Source organism: Clupea harengus, chromosome 1 (assembly GCF_900700415.2).
Source record: "Clupea harengus chromosome 1, Ch_v2.0.2, whole genome shotgun sequence".
NCBI classification, from domain to species: Eukaryota; Metazoa; Chordata; class Actinopteri; order Clupeiformes; family Clupeidae; genus Clupea; species Clupea harengus.
In genome coordinates, this window is record NC_045152.1 from 30,123,050 (window position 1) to 30,141,826 (window position 18,777).

Genomic DNA, 18,777 nt, shown 5'->3' on the forward strand with positions numbered 1-18,777 from the left:
GGTCGATTTTTGTTTGCCTTTTGTAGTTGACCGGTAATGTCATATTCATAGAATATATTCTATCGTAACCTTTATACACAAACGACATATAGTTAGATTACTTTCATAACATGGTTTATTACAGGGAAATACAGAGAAAAACATTCAAAATGTTGTCAAATCAACACATGCATACATAAAAAATAAAAAAAATTTAAAAAAAGGACAAGTGATCACACCATATGCCCTTAATTACAAATACAGAACAAAAGGGTAAAGGCCACATCATTTTAAGCAAATTTTAACACGTCACTAGGTACCTGACTTGCCCATAATCCTCCCCTTGAAATCTATAATAACGAACTGGCTTTTGGTCAACTGTACAGAAACAGTATATATATGTTTGTGTGTGTGTGTGTGTGTGTGTATACATAAGTAATGTCATGTATAAGTTTAGACTCTTTATCTGTTAAAGAAAATACATGGCAGGTGACAGATGGCTGATAATAAGGTGACACATATGCCCTAGGCTTGCAGTGATAACATCAAGTACAAGCCGCTACCAATTGGCACAAGGCATTTTACCATACACAGTCAGAATCACGGCGATGTATTCTGTGAAACAGCACTCCAGCAGCTGGAGACATAAACTGCAAATACAAATCGAACTATGACCAACAGCATACAGTGCAGTGCAGCAGGGCCTAAAGTGCCAGAGGAAAATCCATGAAAGTAAGCTTGTGAGACCAGACGGTGACAGTTAGGCATAGTGCATTAGCAGCTTCTTAGTGCAGGACAAGGGCCCTGCGAGATGAATATCAGGGAAGGCTTTGTGCTCCAGGGAGTGGCTGTAAAAGGCCAAGGCTTTTGCAAAGTGGTCTTCAGCGGTGGTTGATCTGTGCCAGCTGCACGGTGGGCTGGTGCTCATATCCCTGTCTGATGTCCTGTATTGATCCAATGAGGTGTTGAAATGTCAGACGCTCTGCTGGGTCAACGTCCCAGCACTGTCTCATCAGTGTGTATACCTGTAACATGGATGGAAAAAGGGGTTATTGGTAACGTATGGATTTGTAGTGTGTGTGTGTGTGTGTGTGTGTGTGTGCGTTTGTGTGTGCGTGTGTGTGACAGCATGTGTGAGGGTAAGGAGATGACTAGAGTCTGGTTTACCTCTTGAGGGCAGTCCTTTGGACAGGGCAGTCGTCCATGTCTCTCTAGCAAAGTGATCAGCTTCATCACAGTCATCTGGCCTTGGACGCTTCCCAGCATCTCAAAGAATTTCTGCCAGAAATGGTCATGGAAATAGCACACATAAGTACGCAGAAGTGCTCATTACGGGGTCATGTAATCTGTGGCTATCTAGGCTAATGGAGCCAGACATGTACAACAATACATTTCTTGAGAGATCTGTGGGGGAATTCGGTCTAAATTTAGGTGAGAACGTGGCAAGTTTAATACACATAAAACATTCTATACCAATCAAACGCCTCGTGAAGGTGGAGTAGAACTGCAGATGCAAACAACCACAAGGGTTGGTGGTGCTTTTGTGAACTTTTTTGAACCTCTTAATGCTGTCAAATTTAAATAAATGTTTCTACGGTTTGGAACACTGGTGTCTAAGGCATGTCTGGACCCACAAGACTACTGTCTATCTAGCCCAGGCAACACTTCACCTATGATAGTGTGATGGTGGTGAGAATGACATACCGAAGGAGGGCTTTGTCGACTTTCACAGTGGGTCATAATCTCATACAGCGTTACTCCAAAGGACCACACATCAGAAGAGAAGGAGAACTTGCTCTCTTTGAGGCACTCAATAGCATACCTGACGGATACAAAAATTGAAAGCCTTTATGTATCATTCATCTGTATTCAAAAAGGGCAAAAAGTACAAATCTGCTGGAACATGGCAGAGTAAAAAGGATGATGTATATAACTAGAACATACCAAAACACAGGGCTGTCACCATCCTCACTGACGCGGTAGTAGACCTTATCTTCTGGAATGTATTTTGTCAATCCAAAGTCGCCAATCTTCACAACGGCCTCATTCTCCACGAGCACATTCCTGGCAGCCAAATCCCTGTGGATATAGCGCTTTGAGTGGAGGTAATCCATTCCCTGCAGGAGACCAGACAACAGAGAGGGAAATGAGGGTGGATTGGAATAGGCTGCCGTGTCAGAGGTAGAAAGAACATCAAACCGATGACATTACTCTTGTAAATATTAGACTGGAATCAGCGCAACTGTTGCATTGACCTCATCACCACAAAGGTTGGGGCTCACCTGGCATATCTGCTGGGCAAAGAGCAGACTCTGTGCCATCCCCACGCGGTGCTTGGGAAGATATTCTCTCAGGCTGCCCAGTGGGAGGAACTCCATGATCAGCTGCACCACTTGCCCACCTGCTCAACCAAACAGTAATGACATGCACAAACCTCTTTGTGATATTCTTTCTGTATTTCTCTCTCTCCCGCACACGAAAAACACACACACACACAGACAAGCCTCTTTGAAATATTCTCTCTCTCTTTGTCTCTCTCTCTCTCACACACACACACACACACACACACTCTGGTACACAAATATTATATTCCTAACTGCTGTTATGGTGCACTCTATCTTGGGAGGCATAGAGGCACAGTTACATATAGTCGCCAGCAGGGGGAGGATTTGATTGCAGGTCCCAGCTTTGTTAAAGAGGTAAAGCACACTTAAATGTGTTTTTTTTTTTGTGAACAACCCCCTCGTCACAGTGGTAAGGCACTTCCCTTCTAGCTAATACAAAGTGATGAGGCAACTATGTCTTGCTGTGATGTGTGAGAATGCTAACCATGAACGTGCATTTCCTGGAGGCCTGATGAGAACACCTCTTACCTAGTTCAGAGCAGCAGCCCTTGTACTTGACAATGTTTTCATGGTAGAGGGATTTGAGGATTTTGATTTCTTTCATCCAGCCATCATGGAGATGGCCGCTTCCTTCCTGCTTCAAGGCCTTCACTGCCACGTACTCCCCGGTACCGTCGTTAGCCGGGTCATAAACATACAGCATCACCTTTCCAAAGTGGCCCTGGAAGTGGTGCAGAAAATATGAGATCTATGAAAAGCCATTAAGATTACAAGAGAAGACCTGTCACTCTAATACACCCAACACTTTGGAAAGGGTTTAATGAAGGCTTTTAATGCCAGGCGAGAAGTGGATCGATGTCTCTGCTTCGAGGATTATATGGCAAAGTGAAAAGATAGTCATGTACACCAACACCCCACTGATTTACTAGCCAAAACCAGAAACGTAAGATCACACAAGATTTACAGCACGTGGATCTGGTGGGTTAAAGCTATCAGACTGACAGGCTAAAACACAATTTCAAAAACCGAATGAAGGCCGCCAAACCTAACTCTAAAGTATTGACTCAAGTCAATTTTGTTATTGTAACTGAGGAAAAAATGTATCAGTTTCCAGAGGTGGCTGATGAAAGGCTTATTGCAAAAGACCCTTGTGACTCCAGAGTCATAAAGTGAAATCTATGGTGTGAATTGCTGGCAGAACACAATGTACTGACCTCTCCCAGGTCCCTGATCTTCTTCAGGTACCGCTTGAGGAAGACACTTGGGTCCGAGTCTGGGCACGAGTTACACTTTGAGGAAATGTCAGGATCTGGAGATTGATGAAAAATGAATACCATCACCAACTGCTGTTCCAAAATGCTTTAAAAGTGACTAGAAATGAAATCATAGCAAAGTAGAAACATTAATAATGAGTTTGAGCTCATTCTGTATGAAAAGCTGAAGAACAGGGGAGTAGCAAGAAGTGTGGAGTGGAAGACAAAACGATAAAAAACAAACAGAGGAAGTGGTGGACATGAACCCACTCTTGTGCTGTAGTTCTGTCAGCTCCCTCAGAATGGCACGAAAGGAAGGTCTTTCTGCCGCATTATAGGTCAGGCACTTGCTGATGAAACTTGCCAACTCCTGAGACGACGGCTCAGCCAGGTGACTCTGTGTCTCGTAGAAACGTTCTTTCTACTCAGGAGAGAGAGAAAGAGACAGACAGAAAGAGACAGACAGAAAGAGAAAGAGAGAGAGAGAGAGAGAAAGGGAGACATAAAAAGAGAGAAAGAGGCCAGGTGTGAACATTGGTTTGAGATGCTTTGAGTCTGAGACTGTGAGAGGAGCAAGGTGCTGCCGTGCCTCATTGGGCGAGCTGGTGCTCATGGGAACTTCTCCGTTGTTACAGATCTCCATCAGGGTGGTGCCAAAGCTCCACTGGTCAGCCGCATTACCCAGTGATGCTCCGCAGGGCACACACTCTGGGGCGATCCAGGGGATGCGCTCAACGCGCTCTGGGCAGAAGAAAAAAAAAATCAACATAAAAAGATGTAACCTCAAACTAAATGTCATTTGCGACACCTAAGAGGAAATATCGCTACCATCAGGAAGTCGTGGTCTTTCTTCCTGTTCCATTATCAAACGTGAAAAAAAAAAAGTCTGATCAAGTCAACAAGGCAGGTCTGAAACAAGTTTTGAAATGGCCGTGTTGTGCAACAGCTTCAGTTCTATAGCACTTGGTATTACAGCTTTGTGCATCAGCTGCTGTTCAGTATAAAGGCACAAATGCTTTGGTTTCGCTTCACCATTACCTTGACGTGACAGTACTGTGAGCGCGATGCCTGGGTCACTCAGCTTGATGAATGGAGAGGTGCCTTCCTCCAGTCCTCGTCTGACCACCAGAATGTTCTTAGCACAGACATTTCCATGCACTAAACGCTTTGTTTCCTGTGACGCAAGTAAGAAACATGAATAGAAAACAGAGTGATTTTAAGATAACATGCACAAACTGTGGACAAATATGAAAATAGATGAGCACCACTATGATTGGGCTATGTTTAACAGTGCAAGATGAATCATATATATATATATATATGTGTGTGTGTGTGTGTGTGTGTGTGTGTGTGTGTGTGTGTGTGTGTGTGTGTGTGTGTGTGTAGTATATCTCTGTGTAGGAGTCTTACCAGGTAACTGAGTGCGCTGGCTAATTGTTTAGCCACAGTAAATTTCCACTGCGGAGTGAGTCTCCCTTTCTCTTTCCGCAGAAAAATATCCAGAGGACCAAATTCAACAAACTCCTCCACCATGATGTCTACAGGGAAATCAAATCAATTATATGTATTTATATCTATAGTATATATTTATATATTCTTACATTTATATTTGTTTTATATGGTATCACTAGAATGAAATGGCCTTCTTGATCACATAATAACATCATTACCAGGGTGAACTGATGTTACCGCTGAACAACGGAAAAAGTTATTGTTTATTGTTGAAACAAGGACTGTGGCAGAAACAGGTGCAAACCTGACCAAAAGCAGGTGACTGACGCGGATGAAAGAGGAACCAACAAAAGCTACCACTCACTCTCAGATCCCTTTACTGATATTCCATGAACAAACACCAGGTGACTGTTGGACACCTGACTCATGAGACTCGCCGTTTCAAAGAATGCCTGTTAGGTTGAACAGACGTGACAAAAAGGGTTACAGAGAGAGGGAGAGGGAGAGGGAAGAAAGGGAGAGGACAGACAAACAGAAAGGGATTCAGTTAAATTAAACGGGTACTGTCTTTTTTCCTGCTATTTGTTTTATGTGGAGTGTTTATCTTATTTTAGCTTTTTGTCTCCAAACAACAACAACAACAATAATAATTACAAGTAGAAATGCAAATATAAACTTTATTGATATTATTATACAGCTCAATCAGTTGTTCTCACCAGGGCTATGTCCTTGTGGCTCTGGTCCAGGATCTTGAGGACCACTCGGATGCCTTTGTGGTTGTTGTGGTTGTTGTTCCATTCGTCCTCGTCATCCTCAGCCCCACCCCACACTTGCAGACGGCCAGAGTAGATGTTTGTCCTGGTGCCCCTGCCCAGATGCTGTTCCTGTGGAGGGAGCAGAAGAAACATTTACCTGTTCTGTTTAACAGCATAACATAACACAAAATAAGACATCAAGATATGTATGAATGTGTATGTGCATATAATATATATTTTATATACTATAATACTATACTAATACTATATATATTAGACTATCTACTCACACATATATAAATATATATATATATATATATATATATATAGAGAGAGAGAGAGAGAGAGAGAGAAACAGACGGATCGATATTACACAATGTAAGACTATGCCAAAGGAGAGAAGTGTGGGTGGGATAGAGGGGGAACTCACCCGTGTTATCTCCTTGTCTTTGATCTGGTGGAATCTGAGCTGGCTCAGGTTGAGGGTTTCAGAGACCGGCTTCATGCTGCTGTTGGTGCCCCTCCTGATCACAAGCAGGTTTGACAGCTCTGCCAAATGGCACAGAGATAAAAACATGAAACAATTTCAAAACAAGTGTGCACAGCCAGTGCAATGAAAATGAGACCTAAATGATGTTCTTGTGGCTCAACACATAGCACAAATGGTAGCGCAAGGTACTACTAAGATCATGGGTTTGACAGAGAGTACACATACTGATGAAAAATGTATATTTGCACTGTACTGTATATCACTTTGGATAGAATTATCTGCCAAATAACTAAATGCAAATTTCACATGCAAATGTCCACCATGAAAAGAGTTCTATTCTAGGGCATACAGTGGATGCATGGGAAGGTTCACATCACCCCTGAGAGGCCTGAAGTAACTGAGCACACACACACCTGCAGGTAAGGTTCACATCACCCCTGAGAGGCCTGAAGTAACTGAGCACACACACACCTGCAGGTAAGGTTCACATCACCCCTGAGAGGCCTGAAGTAACTGAGCACACACACACCTGCAGGTAAGGTTCACATCACCCCTGAGAGGCCTGAAGTAACTGAGCACACACACACCTGCAGGTAAGGGTCACATCACCCCTGAGAGGCCTGAAGTAACTGAGCACACACACACCTGCAGGTAAGGGTCACATCACCCCTGAGAGGCCTGAAGTAACTGAGCACACACACACCTGCAGGTAAGGGTCACATCACCCCTGAGAGGCCTGAAGTAACTGAGCACACACACACCTGCAGGGCGGGGTAGGCAGCATCTCTTCACAGTGAAGGTGTCATTACCAGACCTGAGCACAAAGGTCTTGAGGCCATCGGTGAGCTCCTTCACATTACAGAACTCCTTGTTCCAGCCCTCAAGCGCAAACTTTCCATCCTTCTGTAGAATCCTGAACTGTTTGTATGTTTCGCAGTCCTACAGGTCACAGGGGGAGAATGGACCAAAGACATTAACATTAATAGTCAGTCTGATAATAATAAGAACCAAGTGGTATAAACTATGAGGGAATTAGCTGTGATGAAAAGGATTGTGTGCACACACTGGATGGACACCTAGCAGAATGTGAAGATAATTTCACTGAATTTCACAAAACCTTTATGGTTTATAATCAAGGACTGGGCCTTTCTCAAGACAATTCTCTCTGCAGGTTTAGAGTTGCTACCTTTAGCAGTAAGTAAGATATAGATACTCTGACAAGAACTGGCAAGAGAGTATTTATTAGCATCTGAAACATCATGGGCCCTATTTTGATGGCAAAACCTGCTGTCGGAAATGGCAATGGTTTCACACAAAAATGAATGTGTTTTTTTTTTTACCAGATTGATAAATCAGACTTGGGCAGTGACGGTTTGTAATTGGCGCAATTCAAATGTTCCCTGTCAGAAAAGAATATTTTGCCAATATTCAAAATCCACGGCTTGGCGGAGGGTTTCATTTATCGATGAGTTTTGATAACCCACCCAGGCGGAATAAGCCGTTTCCGACAGCTGTTTTCACACCATCAAAATAGAGCCCTATAAATGACTACCTCATTCCTGCTCAGCACAGCTAAAATGATGCAGTAGTAATCCAGGACACTCCATCGCAGAATATACACCCCCTCCGAGCCTCCCTCTTTCTTCAGTCTCTGCTGTACAAATTCTTCCCTGACAGAGAGAAAAAGAAAGAAAGAGAGAGAGAGAGAGAGGGAGAGAGAGAGAGAGAGAGAGTAAGTATGTCAGGCTCAGCAGCAGACTACAGCGTTGGGTGATGAGGTGGTGATGCATGATGGCGTCAGGTCTTTCTTGTTATTTTTTCAAAGTCAAACATATCATTCATCTTGGGCCAACTATAGATGAATTTGGCCCTAATGTGAGGTGAGAGCAATCAGAGTGTCTCATGCTTTTGAAATGCTACAATGCTACAATGAATGATGTCATCTCATATAAAGGCATAACTAAAAATGTTCAAGTGGATTCAAACAAAGCACAGCAAAGACGAGTGGCGCATTTGTCAAGTCGTGGGTGGATTTCAGGAGGGAAGCTTGCCTTCTTTTCATCACCTCTTGCCGCAATTCAAAATATATACTGATTGTCTCCAGACATCGCAAACGTCAATAAGGGCATAACTGGCCTCGTGAGGCACAACACTCACTGGAGGGGGCCGTGGATGCCATTGGCGGCGCTCATCACCACTCTGAGGGGAGCTACCTCGCGGCACAGGTAGTGGTGGGCATCAGCTGTGAGGCGGAAGTAGCCATCCAACAGGGAGACGAGGGAGCGGGCCTCCAGATTGGACCTCAGCTGCAGGTCCTACAAAAAACAAATATGTTGACGGTTGAAAATCATCTGGGATGGTGCAAAATACTGAAGATGACAATGTGTACACTGAAAAAATTCAGCTTTAAACTACTTTCAAGCAATAACTTGCTCAGAACCAGTAATAAAATCTCAGTAACAAGTTATAATACCTTATTAAGATAATTAAAGACTGAAACCCTTGAAGCAAGTGAAATGCTTTAACATAAAAAAAATGCCTGGTAAGAAGAAATAGCTTGTCAGATTTAAGATATTTCATCTTACTAAGATTTCAATTTTTGCAGTGTAGTGCTATATGAGACTTCAGATGCACGGTCAGGTATATATTTGGAAGCATTTTTTGGAAGTGAACACCTTACAGCAAAGAATAGTGATGTTGCACAGGCATTAACCATATTCTGCCAGCTCTAAATGATCTGGGACAGTGAAGCACATTATAGCTTTTGTGGGACAGTGTAACACACACACACACACACACAATTCTGTGTTAATCAAAATTCTAAGCAATTCATCCAGTCCAAACATTATAACATTATTTGAATCTTCCAAAGAGAACCAGGTGTTGTACTCATAAGCGGGGGCTAGAGCTACTCCAAGCTAAAACCATATCAACATGAGAGCATGGTGGAGTCTTCCACGTGCTGCTCTCACCATTGCGCGATTGTCCTGATGACAGATGCAGACATTGGCTCCGACGATGGCGATGTGGGAGATTTCAGGGAAGTCGCAAAAGCTGCTCCATTTGTCTGGGGCGCTTGGTTCCTGTGAGTAAGACTGCTGCCTGCTCTTCTTTTTACTCCCCTCATTCCCCAGGTAGTCGTTGTCCTGAGCCTAAGACACCAGAGCAGAAACATAAAATTCATCAAAGCTCGCTGAAGTACAGAACCTCATTTTCAGAGAAACACAATTCCTCGGAGAACTCGTTCCCTTAGAAGAACACAAACCTTTTGTGCCAAGATATTCCTCCACTGAATCCCTCTGGTGCCGGAGATCATTACTTCACAAGTGGCCTCCACATCGCCATTTTCCTCCGCGTCCCCCTGCACCCTGGAGTCGCTCAGGTAGGTGCCGCTGCTGTCGCCATCCTCCTTCAACACCAAACGGGTCACGGGGAACGTCTCTGTGCCAAAACGGGGCGCCAGGTTCTCCAGGGTGGCCAGGTATTTGTACATGACCTCCTGGGTGCTCAGCTTGCCCTGGCTGACGGTGTGCTGCTGGAAGGTCAGCACAAACTCGGAGAAGACACGGCCAATGCGCAGCTTGGTGAGGAAGTTGTCCCGCGAGATGTGCCTGGAGAAGGAGCGGGGGATGCAGCGCAGGTAGCTGGGAGGAAAAAGAGAAACCAAGCAGGCCGTCAGTGCGTCGTGAAAATAGCACCAGATTTACATTTCTATTTAAACTGGTCCTTTTCAGTCTACTTTCACTGGGCTCGTTTGATGATTTGAACTAACTTGTTTACATAGCAACAATAACAATGAACATAGTCTCAAGGTACTTTATAGGGTCTGAGGCCTAAACCCCTGAAGACAAGCAACAATGTCCAAGAAGAAAAACTCCCTTTTAACAGGAAGAACCCTTGAGCAGAAGTAAGTCCAGATGGCAAAGCCCATCTACCTGTGGCCGCCTCAGGAAAGACACAGACTGAGGAGCAAGGATGAGTGAAGGCAAGGATAGAAGGGAAGTCAATTAGGTGGGAAAACAGGGAAACAATCCGAGGCAAATTTACATAGTAATTTGACAGACAGCTTAACAAATAGCACCCAGACTCTGATACCTTCCTTAGTCTGAAAATACTGCGGGATTCTTGAGGAAATACTTATTCTATCTTTTTATATCATAAACATGTTACTTTTTTTTCACATGAAGCCTTCCTCTTTGGAGGCTGTCCAGAGTGTGATTTTGAAAAAACATCCACCTGATGTGTTTGGCCACATCTTGCAGGTTGGAGTCCGACTGCAGGGCCTTGTGAGACATGTGGAGCACAGCCATCCCCAAGCTCTCGTTTTTATAACGAGTCAGCTCCGCTTCGCCCCGCACATCTTCCATGGGCGCAACGTCATTCACAAAGTCAAACTTGGCCTGCAGGACATTAGATAATGTGTGTTCATTTACAATGAACATCCGCCCTTACATGTGTATTCAGAACATTAACATCGCTTTATTGGGAAGCTTGTTTACTTTAATAACACTAAAGCACACTGGCATTTGTATAGTACATAGCGCATGTTTGGAGTTGTGTGTACTCACCTGGGCAAACAGGTACTCCAAAGAAGGCATCTCAAGCAGAGGGGAGCCAGCCTTCTCTGGTGTCGCTGTCCGCTGGGCATAGCGGAATACCGCAGGTTCCTTCTCAATCAACCCATGCCAGTTACGGAAGTAAAACCTACACAACCAGACCACAAAATTATAAAAAGATGAGGAACACCACTGTAATATGTGCACACACAAAGACTCTCACATACTGTAAAGTCACTCTGCTACTGTACCTTATACGGAAGTGGAGTTCTAAAGTAGTGACATTTTGTGGGTCAATGCTGTGGTTAGGACTGTACCAGCAGTGAGACTGAGGGTCGTACAAAGCAAAAAGATTGTGGCACATCGGTGAAATCCCTGAAAAATATAATACAAGAGATTACAAGTAATGTCTCAACATTTTCCCATTCCTCAAAAAGAGAAGAAGTCCTTAGATGTGTGATGTTAAGTACATGTAGGTTCCATACCAGCAACCTGTGCTGCCCTGATTGACAGCTCCTCAGCAGTAACCTCATTCTCCTTGTGGGTCAGATACTGCACACCTTCTTTAGTCCAGAAAACATAGACATGAATGCCTGGCCCCAGAGGCTTTTCACAATCTGGGGTGGATGACCCTCTCCTGGTGAGCCTGTAGCGTCCGCGTCTAGACATCGCCCATCAAGTCTTACACATATACCACTGATGAAAGAGAGGGATGTTTTTTCTCGGATACTGCATACTGATGTAGATCATTAGATGAACCATATCCCCATTGAAAGTACCAGTGATTTTTTATGGTTTTACACAGAATGTGAATAAAGAATCAACAAGGCTAAATGAGAGAAATTAAAAAGAGACGCCTTTTCAAGTCATGTCAAGAGACATGAAATGTGAAACTGCCACAGTGAAACTTAAATGCAAGACTTACTATCCCATACCAACACTGACTAGGCTTCATCATATACACTAAAAATCAACTAACAAGGCCTTCCGGGGAGGGAGGAAACAGCCATAGCAATCTTAAGAGTGAAAGTAAACATCTCCGAACACTTACAGTGATGCACTCATGTGTACATACAATGCAAGCGCTATCTTCAACAAAGACCTGGTGATTAGGGTATCAGGCAGCCTAATACAACGAGTGAATACACTTTTAGTTGAAACGCTTAGCTAAATATAATAACGTCACCACCTTATTAGCTCCTTCCGCTTACAGAATAGCTAAACGGTGGGCGCTTAAAGAATAATAAACACAAAATATGTTTTACCATTCAGTTGAAAGGTCCTGAATCCACAGTGTTTTTAATCCCAGACTTCTTAATGTGCGATCGTCTATGACTTACATCTAAATTATTTCGTAGATTTGATCGCTTGACAATGATCACGCATTAACTTGTCTGGTCGCACGCAGTCTTTACTACGTGACAGCTCATAACCGGGATTGCTTGGGCAGAGCCACTCCCCTGAAGCTATTGGGAAATACCCGTACCCAGAACCCCGTTGGATAAAACTGACATTTATAAGTGTTTCAGTAATTTAATGTAGCCATTAAATAACACCAATATTATGTCTTAAATGTCGTCTTCCAAGCCTGATTAAAGAACCCAAAAGTATGTATTTGTCTACATTAAGTCTACAAAATGTTCATATGGACCAATGACTGTAAATATGTCATTGATATGGACCATGGTGCCATCTAGTGGTCAAACAGTGACCGTCACGAGGTTGTAACTAAAACACATTATGGCTCTTTACTGAAACTGCAAAAAGGATTAGTCCTTGACAGTCCGGTTCACATTGGGTAATCTACTGTCTTAAGTGTTTGGCTGCTATAGTTATTTTGCCTACTTTCATAACAACCAAGCAACTTAATACCCTATTGCTACAGCAACTGGCATAACTTTTCAGTTTAAGTAACATATTGTCAAGATGAAACTTCGTGTATGAATGTCTAATACACACAGGAAACAGGAATGCGTCTGACTAATGATCTGTGTTCCGCTTTGGTTATTAGTGAATCAGAATTCTCAGAATGCTCAGCCTTGTGTGAAACGAATACATGCTCATACAAGCCTAACGTTTTCCGAAGAATATTTTAATTTGACAGAGAACAGCATCAGCAAACACAGCAACAAAAAAGTTGACACCACATTTTGTTTTGAAGACGTCTCCACATATTTAACCAGGACTCGCTTGTCCGTCTTGCATTTCAATTGGTCCTCTTCGCATCGTTGCGATTCATTTAGACTAGGACAAAAAGAGATAAGGAATGACGTAAGCCTTGAATAGACGATCAAGGATCTTGTTCAAAGGACAACAAAGTAGAGAATACATGGCCATTAGAAACATATGTTTTTTTTTATTTTTTTTAAACAATAGCATTAGCGATGACAGCCGAGACCACCATTTTTACACAGTGCAGGGCACTGTTAGTTGTAACAACAGCAGCTTCAGGCCAAGCAACAAACACTCTTTCATGGAGGCTGTTTAATTCCTGATTGTTTTTTCTCTCCCTGTACCAGAATGCCAGTGGTTAGCAGAAGCAGAGTAAACCAGATCATCCTTCACAGATTACTTTGGAGTATGACATTTCTCTAACTTGTGTAGGGATATGTATTTCTTTTGAGATACTCACACTCAGACAAGTAATAGCCTACAAAATATGGCAAGTACTGTATGATGCATTCCAAGGACTGATTTCTGTTTCACTGAATTCTCTAACTTTCCCGTACTGCTCCATTTTCCGTTTTATTGTTAATGTAATGTATTTGTGTCTTGACACCAAATCAGCAGTAAACTCAATTGTCCAATATTCTTCTTTTTGACCATTTATTTCAACACATTGTTTATATGGATGAATATGATGAATGTGCTGTGCGGAAAACCATTTTGACATAGGAGACTTGTGTGATGGCAAGTGAAGGGTATGATAAATGATAAACTATGCCGATTTGTCTGTGCTCACCTTAAAATAAAAACACAACTTAGAACAACTTAAAAATCAATAGAACAACATTCTTTACATTTGTAATTGTATTAGTATTTGATCAGACATAATGACACAAAATGAAAAGCTGCACTATATTTATCAAATAAGAAAATTATAAAGCAGTAATAAAGAAATATCAATTAGAATATACAATAACCTGTTAGCAACAACAACAAAAAATTGCACTAAAAAAAGGGGAAAAAATACTAGCTTGAAATTTCTCTGAGGGAGACATTTGGTGTGTCAAATCTGTATCAGACTGACACACAATTATGAGGTCATCACACCTAAAAATAACAAAACTAAAAAGTTTAAAGAACTATTTCAAACAATACGCTGCAAAATAATCCAGGCCTAAATTCCACACCACAAGAGTACAGCCTGGCCAACTTGCAGCTGGTTAAAAATCATGTATGAAACTGACATGAATGTCAGCCAGCAAAGAACCAAGAATATTCAGGGATAAGGTTCCAGTTCTAATGACTTTCTGTGTGCGTTGTGTTCTCTTGTACTCTCAAAATGGTCTCTCACATTACCCGCCTGAGAAGAAGTAGCACAACAAATCAAGCTAGTTGAAACCATGTCGCTAGCATGAACATAACAGTGCCGTGTGCATCCTCATTCAGTCTCATGCCTATGGTTTGGGCTTGATGATGAACTGCTTGCTTTTCTTGCCCAGTATATTTGATGCAGTGCATGTGTACGTCCCAGGCCGTAGGGTGGATGACGTTAGAACTGGTTGATCCTCCATCTTCTCCAGGGAAAGGGCAGCGGTGCTCCAGGTGTAGGCTGGCGGGGGGTTCCCCATGGCCGTGCAGTTTAGCGAGGCCTCTTCCCCTTTGCTCAGCTCCAGGGTCTCGTCTTCAGGGTGGGAGAATGAAGGAGCGTCTGGAGCATGGTGAACATATGTGCACGCATGTGGGCAAGGGTGCACACACACATATGCACAGGTACACACACAGATCACATACACACAAACAAACGCACAGATACACACATATAGACGCAATCACCCATACACATGTACACACAAAGAAACACAGAGTTGGGGGGGGGGGGGTGAGAGAGATTAACCACTGACATGACAGATTTGCAGAAAAAACGCATAAATAATGCTGTACATAATATTTAAGTAATCAATCATATCAAAAGCGAATCCATAGTATTCAGTCCTGCATTCTCCAGCAGACAAAGTTCACAACGTTACTCACAATGTACAGTGATATCTAGAGGTTTTGAGGTCACACTGGGAGGAGGCCGTGGCCCGTCGACTCCCAGGTCCAGCTCGGCTGTACACCTGTACTGGACCCCATGATCAGCCACGGTAGGGGTGATGAGGAGGGAGGAGGACACTTGGACTGGTGTGGTCGGTGACAGGTCGGCGAACGAGTGGTTGTAAACTTCTGTCTGACCTCTGTACCACCTCAATGTGAGATACTGCACCGGAGCTATGTTCTGCACCTCACACAACAGCTGATATTCCTTCCCCTCCACCATAGTACCTGTGTGGTTCAGGCTGATAGACACACTGTCTGGGCTTTCTGAGAAGAAAAAAATGTAATGCAGTACATTGTGGTCATCATTCACTTCTTCATAATCACTTAATCTGGGACAGTTCAATTGAAGTAAATTTAACTTAAATTAGCATTAACGGCATTGGCTACAGTGTATACATATCACGTAAGTATTGTATCATAAACTCACTGTAAAGGACGAGGTTAAGTTTCTCCTCACACTGCCTGGGTGCAGTGAAAAACACACCGTAGCAGATCGGCTCTTCAATCCAGTCGATCAGGCTGTCCACTTTCCACTGAACTGTAAGGTCATTCTGCGTGTGTGTGGCGCCGACAGCTGACTCCCAGCCTAACACACGGACCGGCCGAGAGGCCACGCAGTTGACCGTCACGGTCTCTCCGAAGGCCACCACAACTCTGGAAGGCCTCAGCTCAAGAGAGCAACTGTCACCTGCGAGAGCTGCGTAGATAGGCTACATTGATATTCTTCATCACCTTCTAGTTCCTCAGCGATATCAGTGACCGAGGTGACCATCAACATACACGACCTAGATAAGTGCACTGCACTGTTTACAAAATATGTCGGCTGACATTACTGTAAAGTCTAAAACTCACGCTAAAAGGGATGTTTTATTTATCAGATTTTAAAACTGCAAGGCCTGTGGTCGGCCTACATACCACAATGCTACATTCATGCTCTGATTGGACCCAACCGATTGAAGTTACACAATCCCATTAACTGAAATTCCTAAAGTAGGCTATGCTGTCTTGGATGAAAGATTAGGCTACGTTACAATTCTGTCTTATGCTTCAAAAGACCATTCACAAATGAAAGCGAAATTCCTATAGGCTATAAATTAAGCAATTTAAGATTATTTAAGTAAACTGAAAAACTATGAGGCTACTCAAGGACCATGAGTTTTTCTATCCTTGGTATTTCTATTAACGTCAAACTAAATGTAATAGTTATTCCGTTAGAAAAAGCCTTCTTGCACACAAACGAATTGCGGACATCTCACCTGTGCAGAACATGCAGACTATATAAAGGCATCTCAAAGTGTTCCTCTCCATCTTGATTGAGATTTCGCCTCGCTCTGCTGTGATTCCGGTTGAAAAGCGAGCGGAATTCCGACTTTGTCCTGCTTGGCAACGTCATGGACCCTGGCTAACAAAAGCCCCCCTTCCCAGGGACTTTCGCTCTCATCTCAGTGTTAGGCTAAAGGCCCATGAAGGGGGATCTCAGGCCCAAGCCATATAGAAAGCCGCTCTCCCTGCAGCATAGTAATGTTTCCCATTCCCCGCTTTCCCAACCCCCACACTGTGCGCCGTTACAAACAAGAGGGAGGGTCCTTTCAATACCACAAAAAAAAAAAAAACTTGTGTATGACCACAGGAGTAACACTGACTGAGTGTGGTACTATAGACAGCATGTGATAAACTTAATGAATGAAGACATGGTTATTGGTGCATGGATGGAAAGCAGGACGGAGGGAAAGACTGACAGCTGTCAACCACGGAATGACATGCCAGCATGAAACACTGTCTCAGTCATACATCCTTGTGAATTTACAGCAGCACTGAGTGTAGACAGAAAAGATGCCTCTGAAAGGTCAGAAGCAAGAGGTCAGTGTGCTTTCTGCAGGCCTTCTCTGCACCAAACTGAACAACTGTTAACAGCTGTTTCTGGGTGTGTCTGTCTTGAACATAAAATATGAACAGAGCCTCTAGCCTCAAATGAATGCAGCATTGTATTCTCCAAAAAAAACTTGAGGAGCTGACCTAAGTTATACAGCCATTTAATTACCATACCATTCAAGGTTGAACTTTCAAAGAGTTTGTCTATCAGTGTTATATCATATCTCATGAAAAGACACACTGTGTGAAACCATCTCCAAAGTCAAATTCAAAGTCAAAGCCCTTATTTGTTTTACGTGGGGCTAATTCCAGGGCCATGTACTCTGGCATGCTGTCCCAGCCCTGACTGCAGCCTGCAGAGGTTGTTATGGCAACCCTTATCCGGTCTACACAAACACAGTTACTTGGCAGTGCTTGTTCGCCACAGTCCTTCAGCAACTGAACACCTAACACAAAAGACAAGCATGGCTCTGACACCATGTTTGTAGCTATTAGCATAAATACAGAGATACAACCTCGTACAGTTTTGGATTATAATGTTTAGTCTAACCCTGTCATGCATAGTATGGTGTTTACATTCAGAAGAAAAAGTTCACATATACAGTATATTCTGTTTGACAGCTTTAATTTTTCTTTCACTTTGTGTACTTTCCATTTCCAGTGTTGTCACATAAAGTAGATCATCTGGCACAACCTGATAAACAGCGTCATAAGAAAGTACTAGCAAATACCCTTTACAGCAGACGTTACGGTAAACAGCAACACACTTTTAAATCTGTGCAAAATAATGTAGGCAAGGTTTGTGTAATTGGTGCGCAAAAAGACACGAAGTACATACGTGTTAAATTATCACATTTGTTACACTGATGAAGAATCAAATACATTTTGGTACAGGTTTCATTAAATTGCTTGTACTGGATCTATTCAGGTTCCCTGAATGCATGATTGCAATAGTTAAAGGTATGACTGAAGGCAATACCAGTTTATTTCTTACGCATTTGGAATCGACCTAAACAGAGATTCCCTGGAAAATAACACTGATGTGAAACATACAGGGAAAAAAAAAAAAAATCTTTATCACTGTAGGAAGACACCAGTGGCGGCTTTGGGGAATCACAGTTCACGTTGTCATACCAAGAGATCTGAAATCATCGCTTATTCTGCTCAGACTTTTGGACACCTTTACTGTGTGTCTTATGTGAATCAGTGACTAGCTAGCGTTTGCCTGCCTGTTATGTCTGGGTCCACCATCTGCATATATGGCGTGAGTACCAACAAGATGTCATGACTGCCCATCGCTACACTATTCTCAAAATGCCATTGAACCCTAGAGACACCCAATGTCAAGGGGCTTAAATGCCATGGGCTTTGATGAGAAAAAAAAATAATATTAGAACATGACGACCTGCGAGAAATTACTGCTGAACAAAGTCGTTCAGTTTCCCAATTGTGGCCCACTTTTTAGTCCAAAATATTGATTTGAACAAAAAGAGTTAAGTAATGTGAATACAATATTACATATTTAGATTACGCTCTTTTTTCACGACATTTCAAAGAAGGCTTGGCTTCTCATGTACTCCTACAGCAGTCACCTCTGGAAAACATATTCAGTCCATAAGGTCCCCAAGTGGAATCTCTACAAACATTCAGTTGAAATGATCTTTCATTTCTTTATCGGTGGGATGAGAAGAAAATAAATAAAAAACACAAAGATCTGCAAAAAGCAGTACAAGATATGATATATCAGGTTAGAAAAAAATACAACCTCGGGCCTGCAATAGCAAAAATGTAAAAATGTTTTCTTGGTTGCTT

At 42.7% G+C, this 18,777-nt stretch overlaps 2 protein-coding genes across 2 annotated transcripts; both read right to left on the minus strand.

Annotated features, from left to right (window-relative positions):
- Positions 1-97: 97 nt before the first annotated feature.
- On the minus strand, positions 98-12,269 carry tyk2 (tyrosine kinase 2). The gene is made up of 24 exons (XM_012833805.3): positions 12,096-12,269; positions 11,316-11,526; positions 11,082-11,205; positions 10,843-10,978; positions 10,511-10,674; positions 9,540-9,918; positions 9,247-9,426; positions 8,432-8,589; positions 7,827-7,944; positions 7,036-7,213; positions 6,215-6,333; positions 5,746-5,913; positions 5,394-5,481; positions 4,988-5,115; positions 4,616-4,751; positions 4,167-4,318; positions 3,848-3,998; positions 3,539-3,633; positions 2,853-3,045; positions 2,262-2,380; positions 1,924-2,096; positions 1,684-1,801; positions 1,147-1,257; positions 98-1,004 (listed from the first exon to the last, which is right to left on the minus strand). Exons 2-24 carry the CDS (start codon positions 11,497-11,499, stop codon positions 861-863), a joined length of 3,516 nt encoding a protein of 1,171 aa, XP_012689259.2. The 5' UTR covers positions 11,500-11,526; positions 12,096-12,269; the 3' UTR covers positions 98-860.
- Positions 12,270-13,642: 1,373 nt separating this feature from the next.
- LOC116222287 (hemicentin-2-like) lies at positions 13,643-16,768 on the minus strand. The gene is made up of 4 exons (XM_031575598.2): positions 16,350-16,768; positions 15,521-15,790; positions 15,028-15,357; positions 13,643-14,704 (listed from the first exon to the last, which is right to left on the minus strand). Exons 1-4 carry the CDS (start codon positions 16,399-16,401, stop codon positions 14,451-14,453), a joined length of 906 nt encoding a protein of 301 aa, XP_031431458.1. The 5' UTR covers positions 16,402-16,768; the 3' UTR covers positions 13,643-14,450.
- Positions 16,769-18,777: the final 2,009 nt, after the last annotated feature.

Excerpts from the sequence above, each read along its gene's own strand:
- LOC116222287 (XM_031575598.2), bottom strand. The coding sequence starts at position 16,401 with ATGGAGAGGAACACTTTGAGATGCCTTTATATAGTCTGCATGTTCTGC. Across the intron at positions 15,791-16,349 it reads AGTCTGCATGTTCTGCACAG|CTCTCGCAGGTGACAGTTGC; the intron begins GTGAGATGTCCG and ends CTATCTACGCAG. Across the intron at positions 14,705-15,027 it reads TCTAGATATCACTGTACATT|ACGCTCCTTCATTCTCCCAC; the intron begins GTGAGTAACGTT and ends ACCATGCTCCAG.
- tyk2 (XM_012833805.3), bottom strand. The coding sequence starts at position 11,499 with ATGTCTAGACGCGGACGCTACAGGCTCACCAGGAGAGGGTCATCCACC. Across the intron at positions 5,116-5,393 it reads ATCAGTAAAGGGATCTGAGA|ACATCATGGTGGAGGAGTTT; the intron begins GTGAGTGGTAGC and ends ATTTCCCTGTAG. Across the intron at positions 3,046-3,538 it reads AGATCAGGGACCTGGGAGAG|GGCCACTTTGGAAAGGTGAT; the intron begins GTCAGTACATTG and ends CACCACTTCCAG.